This window comes from Balearica regulorum, chromosome W (assembly GCF_011004875.1).
Source record: "Balearica regulorum gibbericeps isolate bBalReg1 chromosome W, bBalReg1.pri, whole genome shotgun sequence".
NCBI lineage: Eukaryota > Metazoa > Chordata > Aves > Gruiformes > Gruidae > Balearica > Balearica regulorum.
This window is the reverse complement of record NC_046219.1, coordinates 30,626,362-30,640,344: the sequence shown is the minus strand read 5'-3', so window position 1 is coordinate 30,640,344 and position 13,983 is coordinate 30,626,362. Positions and strand designations below refer to the sequence as shown.

At 59.0% G+C, this 13,983-nt stretch overlaps 1 protein-coding gene across 2 annotated transcripts in view; it reads left to right on the top strand.

Moving 5' to 3' along the window:
- Positions 1–13,983, top strand: part of LOC142599170 (dual specificity testis-specific protein kinase 1-like) — a 376,984-nt gene that overhangs the window by 360,264 nt on the left and 2,737 nt on the right. Inside the window, exons 2-8 of one of the 2 annotated variants that reach the window (XM_075738961.1) lie at positions 5,321–5,427; positions 11,940–12,061; positions 12,193–12,241; positions 12,466–12,612; positions 12,778–12,860; positions 13,228–13,318; positions 13,566–13,649. In XM_075738961.1, coding sequence (XP_075595076.1) covers positions 11,967–12,061; positions 12,193–12,241; positions 12,466–12,612; positions 12,778–12,860; positions 13,228–13,318; positions 13,566–13,649 — 549 coding nt within the window. In that variant the 5' untranslated portion in view covers positions 5,321–5,427; positions 11,940–11,966. Of the gene's footprint in view, positions 1–5,100; positions 5,428–11,939; positions 12,062–12,192; positions 12,242–12,465; positions 12,613–12,777; positions 12,861–13,227; positions 13,319–13,565; positions 13,650–13,983 lie in introns of those variants that run through there. The other variant, XM_075738960.1, reaches the window with a different exon arrangement.

Here is a 13,983-nt window from a genome sequence, read left to right as displayed (position 1 = left end):
TTGAACGATACAATTGACTGCTAAAAACTATAGAGATCAATGGGTGGTGGGACCTTCAAACACTGGGACACACATTTAGCAAAGGCCACCTGGTTAGTTAACACTAGGGGGTCTACCAATCAAGCTGGCCCTGCCCAGTCAAAACTTCCGTGTACTGTAGGAGATAAAGTTCCCGTAGTGCGCATGAAGAATATGTTAGGGAAGACAGTCTGAGTCAGCCCTGCTTCAGGCAAAGGCAGACCCATCCGTGGGATTGTTTTTGCTCAAGGACCTGGGTGCACTTGGTGGGTGATGTGGAAGGATGGGGAAGTCCAACATGTGCCTCAAGGGGATTTGATTTTGGGTGAGAATAGCAATAAATTAAATTGTATGATGTTAATTCATGGAATCATAGAATCATAGAATCATAGAATGGTTTGGGTTGGAAGGGACCTTAAAGATCATCTAGTTCCAACCCCCCCTGCTGCGGGCAGGGACACCCTCCACTAGACCACATTGCCCAAAGCCTCATCCAATTGCTACATAATAATGCATGTCATCATTATTATGATTGCTATATGCCATAATAACAGTATTACAGTAAGAATTATCCAGATTAATGAAGAATGAACTTTGATGAAGCCGAACAAGGTGCAGAGGTGATGGAACTAGAACTGACTTCAGCAATGAGTGCCCAGCAACTTCCTCAAAATTGACATCTTCAACCCACAGATCGTGAGCATGGACCATGCCAGATACATCAGGTACAAGCTCTGGATGCAGCATGCAACAATCCACCATCACACACCATCTCCCCTGTCCTGACAGACTGTTATGACAGATGGAGCCCAAAGTCATGGACTAAAGGAACTCAATGGACATTTTGTGGACATTTATGACATTTTACAGACATTTCACAGTGATGGTCCATTGACTAAGGGAATGATATCTGTGTGTACATATCAAAAGACAGGAAAAGTGGTGGCAATTAATTGCAATGTATTGGAAAGTGTGGGATCTGGACATGACATAGATGGTACGGAATAAGGGGTGGATACTGTCCTGATTTCAGCAAGGATAGAGTTAATTTTCTTCCTAGCAGCTGGTATAGTGCTATGTTTTGGATTTAGGATGAGAATAATGTTGATAACACACTGATGTTTTTAGTTGTTGCCAAACAGTCAAGGACTTTTCAGCTTCTCATACTGGCCTGCCAACGAGAAGGCGGGGGGGCCAAGAGACTGAGAGGGGACACAGCCAGGACTGCTGACCCAAAATGACCAAAGGGATATTCCATACCATATGACGTCATGCTCAGCATATAAAGCTGAGGGAAGAAGAAGGAAGAGGGGGACGTTCGAAGTGATGGCATTTTGTCTTCCCAAGTAACTGTTACACGTGATGGAGTCCTGCTTTCCTGGAGATGGCTGAACACATGCCTGTCGATGGGAAGTAGTGAATGAATTCCCTGTCTTGCTTTGCTTGCGTGTGCAGCTTTTGCTTTACCTATTGAACTGTCTTTATCTTACCCCATGAGTTTTCTCACTTTTGCTCTTCCAGTTCTCTCCCTCAGTCCTGTTGGGGGAAGTGAGCGAGTGGCTGCATAGTGCTTAGTTGCTGGCTGGGTTTAAACCATGACAGGGGGACAGCAGCACAGTGGGGACCTTACCAGCCCTTGCTCGCAGCTGGACGAGGGCTGCTGCAGCTTGCAGCCATGGTGCTGGGCACTGAGCGTGCATGGCCCTGCACTTGCTGAGCTCAGCAACACACAGCCCAGTGGAAGATGTAGTCCTGCTGCATCACCTGTACTGCGTGCTGTTGAGCATAATCAGGCTGCACATGAACCACTGGAGCTGGGACCTTCTCCCATGTACTCTGGGCTCCTTGCACTGACCAGGCCTCCTAGCAGGTTGCAACAGACCCTGCTGTGCCCCCATCTCCTGTTTCCTATGGGCCAGAAGAGGGAGAGGTTTGTCAGGGACCTCATAAGCAGGGAGCTGGGGAACATGCAGGACAGGGGCAGGTGCAGGGATCTGCTGGGTGATGTGTGGTAATGTGGGAAAAGAGCAGAGGTTGTCAGGGAACAGGAGGCGAGAGGACACCTGGGACCAAGAGGCTGCACTCACATTCTGAGAGAGAGCATCAAAGGGAGTCATTTGAGTCAGTCAGTGCTCCCCTGTCCTACTCACCTCTGTGTCTGCACAGCCCCTGCAGGCTGAAACACTGTCTTGCAATAAAGCCTTGTGCCTGCTCAGGCACAGCTTCGCACACTCACTCCCCACAGCTATCCCTGGATCCCCCTCAGCAGCAGCTATTGATGCTCCTGAGTGTTTGCAGAGAAGAAGCCTCAGGTATGGATGGGCTCTTGCACATGGATGAAGAGGAGGGGGCTGCTGCAGGTCTGGCTCCGGGGCTCTGAGCAGGGCAAGGTGGGTTACTGTTGGCTGACCCAACCAGAGCTGTGCTGCAAGTGCTGGTGTGGAATAGAGGTGGGGGTGCAGCAAGCACCAGGCTTCCTTGATGGAAGCCCCCTTGCACCCCTTGCTGCCCTGCATGCAACCTGGCTACCCCATGGCCATGGTGTGCCCTGGTCCTTACAGGACACCTCCAGCCTCTGCACCTCTCCAGCACTGGCCTCTCTGGGCTGTTTGAAGGCTCTTGGCCCTACTCTGCCTGAGTGATGCATTAGCCCCAGCAGGCAGGGAGATGTTTGTTAATCCCTGAGCCTTCTCCCCATGAGAGGGGGAGAGTGCAGAGCCCAGACAGAGAAAGGCAAAGAGGACACAGACCCCTTCCTCTCCCCCCTATGGCTCCACAGGAGCAGAGCACAGCCAGGGAGACCTCCTTCATGCTCTTCCTCACCAGGGCTTGAGGAGCTAAATTCAGGTTTTGCTGCAGGCTCAGCCCAGCCTGGCTTTGCACCCAGCTGCCTAGAGTGTACCTGCCTGCACCACGGGAGGGATTTGGGGCACTAGGGACCTTTAGCCATGTCTCAGCTCAATATTGCTGTGCCAGGCAGGAACAGAGTGGGGTGGAAATAGCACAGTAGAGTTACCAGCACTGATGAGAGAAGAGACTATAAATCCTGCAGCAGCAATTTCCATGGTCAGGGCTGTCTCCAGGGCTTTAATTTATCTGTTGCAACTTAATTGGATGTAAACTCAGTCACTTGCAAGCAGCAGGAGCCCTGAACAGGCAGTGGTCCTGAGCTTCTCTCTGCAAGATGTTTCACCAGGACTCCCCATCTCTGCCAAGGTGCCTTGACCCTCAGGGGGCCACTGTTCATGTGCAGTCAAGGGAAAGGGAGAGGCAACATTTGCTCTCCTTCTGGTCCCAGATGAGCTGGCTTTGCTCCTCTGAGTGGCTTCCTACACCACTGAGGAGCTGGAGGTCACCAGGATGTGGGCGCAGCAGGGTGCTCAGTCTCAGGTACCAGGGATGAGCCTGGGCAGGCAGGGAAGGCACCTGCAGCCATCTGAGCAACTGCAGCTGGCCACTGTGGTAGAAGGGCAGAGCCTGCAGCCTCCTGTCCCCACACGCAGACGCTGGTCTCTCCTCTCCATGCCCATCACAGGAGGCCTGTGAAGCTATTACTGTCATTCTGTTGGGCTGTTGTCAGCAGGACAGATGTGTGAAGCCCGGGAAGCCCAGGAATGTGGACTATTGCAGAACGCAGTTCCCCATGGCTGCAGCAGCCTCCCTGGCATATGTCATCAATCACCCTGGCAGGCAGAGGCACCGGGCTAGACCAGCACTCGCAAGGAAAGGGATGGCTCAGACCCCGCAATATAGGGACTGGCAGAGTCCTGTCCCCAGGCTTTGCCTCCCCACATGCAGGAAACTTGCCCTGCACAGACCCACTGTTTTCTGTGGACCTGGAAGAGCAGAAATACCAGGCATTTCTAGGGGTGGCAGGGGGCTGCTCCCACTATACAGAAAACAGAGGCTCAGTTTCCCTGCTCTAGTCCACAGAGTTATTCTCCCCTCCTGGGACAAGGAAGAAAACCCAGGGCTCCTGGTCCCTGGTGTCTACACTGTGTTTGGTGGCACCTGGAGCCAAACACTGGCCAAAATATGCCATGCCAAGACACACTCCATGTGGCTGCTTTTCCCAGCAGGGAAAGCAGCTAGAGCAGTGCAGGGCATATGGAGCTAGCCATACCGCACAGGGAAACAGCTGGAGCAAAGCAGTTGCAGGGCAGCAGAGTAGTGCACAAGGGTTGTGGCAGCACCTGGGGAGGAAGTTGGGGCAGGGCTGGGCCAGCACAGGCAGATAGATGCCAAGGAGAGCAGCAGCGAAATGTGTGGGACGGAGCAAGGGCAGATCCAGCTGCAGGGAGTCCTTGAGCAGGAAGGACAGGACAGATCAGCCTTGGAGCAGGGAAAAGTCCTGGGGGAAGAGCAGGAAGCAGGAGGAAACTGGGGAGAAGTGGAAGATCCCAGGAAAGGGAGAAACATGAAGGGGTACAGGAGGCACTGGGTGTACTGTCACTGACAGACTGCACTTTCCTGCTCCTCTGGAGGACAGACCCCCACAGCCCCCAGGGACACCATCCAGGCAGGGGTGGGTGCATGGGGAGAAGCAGAGCCCCAGGTCCACAAGCATCCATCCAGTCTGGTGATGGCCGTGAGGAGATCCAAGCCTGTACAAATGGGGCCGATCCTGGCAGCAGCTGGTTGTATGGGGGAATTGGACCCATAACCCCATATGAGGTGGGGCTGGATATATGGGGAGATCAGATCCCCACGCCCTTGGCCCATCTGCTCAGGGATTGGGTGCTATGGGGAGAGAGTCCCACATCTATAAGGTGCATCCGGGCAGGGCCCAGAGTAGGGGAGGTTCAGAGCACTGTGTCCATGAGGTCTGTCCAAGCCGTGCACGGCGAGCTCAAGCCCCCATAGCCCATGCAGGCGTGCACAGAGATGGCAGCTCGGCACCCACGGACCCTCCACAGGGGCCAGGGCTGGTGCATGCGTACATCAGGGCGTGCGGGGTCCCCGCTGCCCGCCGGTGCGGGGGGGGCTCCGGCAAGGCTCGGCGATGGCGGGTCCCAAGGAGTTAAGGGCTGTCCCCGCCCCGGCTCCGCCCCACCGCTGCCAGCGCTCTGAGCCGCGGAGGCCCAGCGCCCAGCCGCGGCGGGGGTCGGGGCGCTGTCGCGCCGCTGCTGGGCCATGAACGCCGTCCGCCCCGCGCCGCCGCCGCTAGCAACGACCGGGGGAGTGGGGTGGGCGGTGGCGCCCCGGCCGGGAATGTGAATGGCCCTGGGTGTGCTCGGCGGGACCGACATGGAGTGGGAGAAGCTGCCGCGGCGGCCGGGGGAGGGCGAGGGGGAGGCGGCGGGGCCCTCCTCGTACCGGGCGCTGCGCAGTGCTGTCTCCACCCTGGCGCGCATCGACGACTTCTACTGCGAGAAGATCGGGGCCGGCTTCTTCTCCGAGGTCTTCAAGGTGTGCAGGGCGGGAGCGGGGATGGCGGTCCCCAAAGCATCCCGGCGGGTTTCGGCATCCCCCGGGGACCGCTGCTCCCACGCAGCCCTGGTCAGGCTCTCGGTGGGGTGCGGCGGTGACCTGGGGTGCCGGGGACCCCCGTCTTTGCCAGGGGTGGTGTTCCTCCATTCCTCCGTATAGGGGGAGGGGAGCGCCGGCTGTTTACAGCCCGGGAAGGCTGAGCGCTCCGAAGCGCTACGGCATGGATCGCAGCAGGGCCGCGTGGAGAGCCGGGGCACCGGTGGGGTGATGGGCAGCCCAGCCCCGGGGACCCCTGTCAAAAGCCTGGAGCCCCGACCCCACCAGGCCCAGAGTATGCCTGTGGCAGAGGATGCAGGCAGTGTTTGCAGCCTATCTGAGGTGGTTTCCAGCGTTGCTGGGCCTGCTCCAGCCTGCACTGGGCAGGTAGATGTGTGGGGCACCTCACGGGAGCCTCCCAAAGATGATTGGGTCTGGGAGAGGGGTGTGATGCTGTAGAGCAGCACGGGGGCTGGCCCCCAGCTGGGACCCCGGAGGTACCTTTGTCCCCTGTCCTCTCTGGGACTGCCAGAGCAGGGATGCCCATGCGTGGCCTGCACCCTGGTTAGGGGTGCATGGGTGCTGGCAGGGAGCTCAGGGTCCTGACAGTGCAGCAGAGGTGTGTGGTGACAGTACTCTGCCAGCCCACACACTACTGCCAGGGTGTGAGAGGCTGTGACCTGCCCTGCTGACACAACTGCCTCTCCCTGTCTGAGGGGAGATGTGTGCACATGTTGTTTTCGTTCTTGGCATTGCTCAAGGCACCACAAGCCATCGGGCAAGTATTGCCCTTAAGTCATGCTTCTAGTGGCTTCGTCCTCCTCAAAGAGCAGCTTTGGGCTGGGCAGGACCCCCACCACCTCCCACCACAGTCACTGAGGTCCTGGGCAGTGCCGTGCTGTGTCCCCTGTGTGGGACCATGCTCCCATGTGCAGCACGGCTGGGCAGCCGCATCCTGGCAGGAACCTGGAGTCCTTTCCCAGTTCTGGTGCCGTTTCCCACTCAGCAAGGAGACCCGGAGACCTGGCTCCTCTGCAGCCACGGGAGAGGTTTCTTGCGAGGGGCCATGGCGGGCATGCGGAGGGGTCCCTCTCCTCCATGCTTCCTCCCACCCCTGCGGAGCTGTGGCCTCTCTGCTGGCCGAGTTCCTGCTATTGATCTCTGGCTTGGAGCATGCAGCAGCACCTCGGAGCAGAGGGAGGCATTTAATAACATCAGTTGTGGATATGGCTCTTTAATAATAGATGCTCCCATGTCTTGGCCAGGCCACGGTCTCTCCTTGCCTCACTATTTCTGCTTCCCCAGGACCTGTGGCACAAAATGCTCCTTCTCCCACTCATTGTTCATGTTCTTGCAGGGCCACTTGCATGTAAGATGTGAGGGAGCGGCAGAGCTTGGGGGGTGGGAGTTGGATCAGGCAGCAAGAGCCAATGTGTGTGCATGCCAGAGAGGAGACAGGGGCAGGAGGGGGCCAGATGGGGCTTTGTGCTCATGCGATGGGTTGAGTTCAAGATCTCAGCAGGATGGTGGGACAGGCCCAGGATCTGAGCTGGGGTTTGGCTGCTTGAGCTTGCAAGGAGGGTGTAGCTTGTCAGGGCAGCGCAGGACCCATTTTCCTCCCACCTCCCTTGTTCCTGCTGTGATTTCCATGGCCATGGGGCACTCGTGGCTCCCTCCTCCATGTGGCTGCTGGGTCCTGCCTCATTCCAGCCTTAGTGGGCATGGGGGATGGGGAGGGGACCTGGACATCTGTGTCCCTACCCAGGTAGCTCAGCTCTGGTGCGCAACTGAGCCAGGGCCAGGCAGGGTGCTGGGGTACGGGCACAGGCATCTGACTGTGTAAGGGCTCAGCATCTGGGCCCTGGTGTCCCAAGTTCACCCCTGGGTTGAGCCTTAGCCCGCTCCACCCAAGTACTTCTCTTGGAAAGGCTATCCGGAGTGGATGGGAGACACCAGTGATGGAAAGCTGCCCTTTTCCATGGGGGTTGTTCCCCCACTGTGCTCTAGAGCTGGGCCATTTCCCTCTGGAGCAGCTGGTTCCCATTGCCTTTCCCTGCATGATTTCAGAGGCACCAGGCCCACCTGTTTTCTCCGGTACACGGACATTGCAGCAAGCTGCCTCTCCATCTCCAATAGACTAAGCAGATTGAGCCAGGTGTGTTTGTGCCAGACATTTTCTCTAGTCCTTAAACTGCCGTTGCATCTCTTCCCCAAATCCCTCTCTTACTTTCCTGTGCACGGTCTGCAGCAGACGTGGGGGCTGTGGGCAGTATCCTGGCTTCACTCTCCCAGGGGCCATATTCAGAGGTCTTCGCTTATCCAGCTCTGCCCCTTATGCCCCACTGTCGCACATCCTCCTAGAGACGCTGCTTCCCAGGGCGCAGCCCAGTGCCCCATTTCCATGGTGTCGGGGTGGGATTAGCAGCTCTCTGCGCTGCTGCCCACCCGTCTGCTCGCTTCCTCACCAACCTTTGAGATTTTGCATTTACTCCCAATTTACCAGTGCAACTAATGATACAACTCCCTCCCTCTTATCTGTTGCCCTTAATCAGTGGACCTTGCCTTGTTTAACAGAGTGGAGCAATGTGACACAGACAGCACAAATGGGGAAACTAAGGCAGCTGAGGAGGAAGTGAATTTGCTGAGGTCAGCCAGCCGCAGAGAGGCCGGGAGCAGCCCTGGCCCCACTGTTGCCACTTGGGAGCCTTGGGCACTGGAAATGCATTGTGCTGACTAGCCCAGGACCCACTGGCACCTCTCCTGCACTGTCACGGGGTGTGCTCCAGGCTTGCCGGTAAGGGCTAGCAATGCCCCGCCACCACGGTGTGACACTTGGCTCCTGCTGTGCCTGCAGTGCCACTCCTGAAAGCGTAGGAGATGAGGGCTACTGATGCTCAAACGTTCATCGGGAGCAAGTGCTGTGTGCCCTGCTCCTTTTGCTTTCCCAGAGGAAGTCTGTCTTGACTGATTCTGCTTTTTCTGTGTGATGAGCAGGTTTTCCCAGTCCCATCTAGTAAAAGACCAGTTGCGCTACTGGGATTCCTATGAGCTCAGATGCAGCCGTTGCAGGCGGCTCTGGGATTACCAGTGGTGTGGCGTTGCTAGCTCCCTTACCTGCCCTCCTGTCTTTCCCCGCTGGGCTCCCCAGGGGTGAGGGGTGCAAGATGATATCCCTGCGTGACTGTGCCTTGCCTGCACCAAGCTGGGGCAAGGGGATGTGCGCTGAGTGGGGCGATATGTGAGTCTGGCCCTGATGCACAGGGAGCTGGCCACTGAGATCCCCTGGTGGGGGGTGGCGGATGGGGGCTTTGCCCTATGTCTAGATGGGAGCGCAGGCTTTGGGGAGGGAGCAGGCCATCTTCTCACTCTAATTAGCATGCTCTTTAAATAAGACTCTAATTTCCGCTGTTAAAAGAGCTCAGATCCCTTGTGCCCAGGCTGGGGCCACAGCCAGCCCCATCCCATCCCCCATCCCCGGCTCTGCTGCGGTACCCCCACGAGGCGCCTGACGGGGGGACATTGGCAAAGGGTGAAGGCTTGCTTGGCTCCTGGGTGGATGCCGGCAGCTTGTGTGTTGTCCTGTCGTCCCCCCTGCACCCTGGCATGGTTGCCTGACTGAACTCAGCTCTGGGGAATGCACTGGGATTCCTGGGCACCATGCCAGAGCGTAGAGAGGCAAGGGGGAACGAGGTTCTGCCCAGGGAGGCTCTGCTACCTATTCCCTTCCCCAGACAGTGGCGGGGAAGGAAACCCCCTTAGTACGGGGCTGTGTCCCACCTGGGGTCATGGCTTGCTCCCTCCTCTGCTACGTCTGCTTCCAGAGGAGGGTGGCTGGGGCACTGGGCTGGAGCTAGCACCTGTCCAGACTGTGTAAACTGGCCAGCGCATGTGGGAGGCTGCAGGGAGCCCAGGGGAGCGTAACCTCTTCCCTGTCGGCCCGGGCAGGATCTGGGCTTGAGCTCGGGGAGACAGCAGGACAGGGCCTCACAAACGAACTCAGGGCATTGGACGCCCTCGAGGAGGCCATGTCCCATCTGTGTGGGGCTGAGGCTGTCCTGGGAGCCCCTGGAGCCCTCCCTGCCCCTGGGGACAGAGTCCTGGAGCAGGGCACCAGGGCAGCACTGTGCCAACCAGGGGCTCCCCGGGGTCCCTGGGAGAAATCCCAGAGAAGGGGCTTTCGCCAGACCTTCCCTCCCCCAGGCTGCCTCTCCTCCAGGATTAAGGCGTTAGATGTTGTACAGCTGCACTTGGACCTGACCCAGCCTATTGCAATGGCAGGAGGCTTATTAATGAGGAATTAAGCCACAGGCACATCCCAGCTATGTGAGGGCTGAGCCGATGCCCACTGGGGGCTGTTCCCTGATGCAGGGACACTGCTGCTGGCGGGGACCCAGCCAGCCCCACAGTGCATGGCCACCAAGTGCCAGCACTGTGCATGCCACCTGGCATTCCCATCGTGGGCACATGGCACCAGAGCCTCACTGCCCACAGACATCCTGGTGGGGCTGAGTCTGACTGCACCATCGAGCCAGGCCCTGGTGCCTGGCAGCTGCTGTTGCCAGCCAAACCAACCGAGCCAGTCCTGCCAGCCTGGAAGCGTGGTGTGGTAAGGCAGCACTGCCACTGGGTGATCCGGATCGGGAGCGCTGGGCTTTGCCGGGCAGCACCCAGCACCGGGGGCTTGGCAGGGCTGGGGGATCCCACTGGCTTTGTCTGCAGGGCCAGCAGTGGGGTGCTCCCAGGCAGGTTCTGGCCTGGGCTGGGGCTCTGCAGGGAGTTGGAGGGGCCAATGGAGACCCTGCCCACTCTGCTTTGGCCAGGTAGGTCCCCTCCTTAAAGCACACACAGCCACTGGGGCCAGGCTGAGAGCCCTGTTTCTGTGACTGGTGCTGCCTCCAGCTACCCCACATGTAGAGATGGGGTGGAGGGAAAACAGGGATGGCAAAGATAGTGTGGGTGTGCCCCTTGCCCTGCCTGCTGGTGCAGGTGTGGGCAGGGAGCCCCTGGGCACTGGGATGGGACTGACAGCAGTGCCAGGCACTGCAAGTGATGGGGTGGGGTGAGCCAGGTAGTGGGCATGTGGAGGACCAGGGGTGCCATTAGATGGGACACCCTGGATGTGCACAGGGCTGGAGGATTGTGCTCCCTGCAGCAGAGACTGCTATCCCTGAGCCCAGGTGCTTTGTTCAGTGCTCAGCGAGAACGAGGCAGACTGGGGTCCCAGCAGTCTGCCTGGAGCTGGCTGGGAGGTGACACAGGTGTAACCAGAGCGGGGTGCCCGCAAGCAGGTGGCTGCTGAATTATTCAGAGCCTTTCCATGAACTCAATGAGCTGGTGGTGGCATAGAGGGGTTGGCCAGGCTATTGCCTCTTGCTTCCACTCTGCCTGGGGCTGGTTTGGCTTTGATGCACCCAGATGTGAAGAGGGATCTTCATAAAGACATAATTTCCCCCCAGGACCTTTGGTGGCAGGGAGCTGTTGCCCATCCCCTGGATATTGGGCACTGGACAGGTCCCCATCTTAGTGTGCACTCCAGGATGCTCCCTGAAGCGATGCCTGCTGTGGGGTGGGAAGAGAGCCCCGAAGGGCCCAGCACATCAGCCCTCTCCCTGTGATGGGGACTGGGGCCAAGCTGAGAGCAGGATGGGGGCACTGGGGACCCTGCCTCCAGCCAGCTCCCTGTGTTTTGCCTGGGGAGGCGATCCCTGGGGTGCGGGGGTGTGGGGCGGGCCATGGGCTGGCACCAGCACCACAGCTTCAGCCAGCATCAACTAAAAAAGGAGAAGAGCAGGGAGCTGACAGCAGTGCCGAGGAATGCCTGCACCTCCATGCATGGCTCGATGTGTGCTGGGGTGGCAGCTGGGACCTGCCAGAGTGTCTTCCTCCCTGGATGCTGCTCCGAGGGGGTCCCATCTCACCACCAGTGCCCACTCAGGAGGGGACCCCCAGCACTGGCTCAGCCCCCTGGTACAGTGCTGGAGCAGGGGATCCTGTGTCTGTCCCTCGCCCCGTACATGCCAGGGGCTGCCAGAGAACAGGGGTGTCCATGCTTGGCTGCGCTCCCAGCTGCTGTTCCTGGCGGGGGGCCAGGCCCCCAGCTCGCATGACAGTGTCGGGCTGGGGACAGCTAAATATATAGCTTCATCCGAGCACCATGCCCCATGGGGCTGGGGTCATGTGCCAGGGCAGCATTGGCCACCCCTGGGCCTGATTCAGGGGCGATGTGCCCCCTCTGTCCTCCATCCCATGCTGGTGGGGGTCTAGCTGGGTGATATTGACCTGAAAAAGCTTTTCCTAGTGCACTCCAATCCTGCACCTGTCTGTCCCTGCAGTGGGGTTGGGGTCATGGCTTGCAGGAGCTGCCAGCGCTTCTCCAGGAGGGCTGGGCAGTGTAGTGTGGTGGGGGAAGCTCAACAAGACATGTGGGGCTCAGCCACCCTTGCACCCCCCTCCAGGTACAGCACCGCCAGTCTGGGCAGATCATGGTGCTGAAGATGAACAAGCTGACCAGCAACCGGAGCAACATGCTGCGGGAAGTACAGCTGATGAACCGCCTCTCGCACCCCAACATCCTCAGGTAGGACTTGCTCCCCACTGCCATCCCCAGTCAGAGCTGCTACCGGAGCTGGGCGAGCTGCTACCGGAGCTGGGCAAGCTCCTGGGGCTGGTCCCCACTGCAGCCATCCTCAGGTCCCCTCTGTCTCACAGGTTCATGGGGGTGTGTGTGCACCAGGGACAGCTGCATGCGCTGACAGAGGTGAGAGTGGGGTGACAGCCATGAGTCTCAGGGTTCCTGTGGGCAGGGCCTGGAGAGGGGATGGCGATGGCTATGGGGACACTTTCTCGGCCAGTGGCACATGTGCAGGGCAAGGTCTGCTTGGGGGGCTGTGCCGTGGGGTGGTTGGAGGATGCTTTGAGGTGAGAGATGGGAGTTTGGTGGGGAGGCACACAGTGATGCAATGGCCCGGCTCTTCCCATCAGTACATCAACGGTGGGAACCTGGAGCAGCTGCTGGACAGCCCTGTGCCCCTCTCCTGGTCCATGCGTGTCAAGCTGGCCCTTGACATTGCTCGTGGCCTGCACTACCTGCACTCCAAGGGCATCTTCCATCGCGACCTCACTTCCAAGGTATGGGGCCTTCCGCTGCCCTCATTGTCCCGTACCCACGTTGCTGCCCAGGCACAGCTGGATGGGGAGCAGGAGGCTGCGCTGTGCCCAGGGCATCCCAGGAGCAGTGGCTGGAGAGGCAGGGCTGGCTCAGGTGGTTTGACAGGAGTCCTCCTGTGCCCCCAGAACTGCTTGGTGCGTTGCGAGGCCAACGGCTACACAGCTGTGGTGGGTGACTTTGGCTTGGCGGAGAAGATCCCCACCTACAGGTGCGTAGGCAGCGTCTACCTGTCCATCCCTATCTTTGGAGTGGGGGTTTTACAGCCCACTTGGAGCAGGAGCCGGGGAGGGATGGACATTTGGGGTGCAGCTAGAAGGGCAAGGATGGGGGATGGTGGGGGTGGTCCCCATCAGTGGGGACTCATTGGACAGATGGACATATTTGGGGCTAACTGGGAGGGGATGGAAAAGGGGATGGTGTGAGTGGGGAGACATAAGTTTGTGGGGTGCATGGAGGAGGGTTGGCCCAGGAAGGGAGATGGAGATGGCGATTCGGGCTGCCCCAGTGGGAGGATGGGAGGTGAGATGGAGGCAGAGACCTGCAGGTGGCCCCTGACATCCTGCCATGTCCCCCAGCGAGGGCAGCAAGAAGGAACCGCTGGCTGTGGTGGGCTCCCCATACTGGATGGCACCTGAAGTGCTGCGAGGGGAGATCTACAATGAGAAGGTGATGTGCTGTGGCTGCTGCATGCAGGGCTTTATCCAGGCTTGTGCTGCTGGCAGTTTGCAGGATTTGCAGCCCTGGGGGTGGTCGGGCACATGGAGGGAAGGAACTGGGCATCCCTCAGGAGCAAGGTGGCAGGGACTGCAGTGTTGCTCTGCAGGGAGGAGGGGGGCTGTGGGTTTACAGAAGGGTGGGTATGTCACCTCGGGGCTGCAGGCCCCCCCCCCAAGTGATTCCCTGCTCTCTGCAGGCCGATGTGTTCGCGTACGGCATCATCCTGTGCGAGACCATTGCTCGTGTCCCCGCTGACCCTGACTACCTGCCCCGCACTGAGGTGACTCCCTGGGATGAGGATGGGGAGGGAGGGCAACAGGCAGCGGCACCTCAGCTGAGGCCACTTCACCAAACTAGGGGGACCATTCTGCGTGGGGCAGGGATGCTGTGTCCCAAATGTCTCCTGGCAGCAGGTGCTGCTGCCCAGGAAGGGATGCTCTCTGATGATGACTTGTCCAAGGAGCCCAGAGTCAGCCCGGGTGGGAGAAGGGGATGGTTGAATTCAGGCAGAGAGCAGGAGGGACCTGTGTCCCAGCATCCCCCAGCCTTGACCCAACTTGGGGTGCTGCCAGGTCTGCAGCCCTGGGTGACAGTGCAGCAGGTGGGGGAGGCCA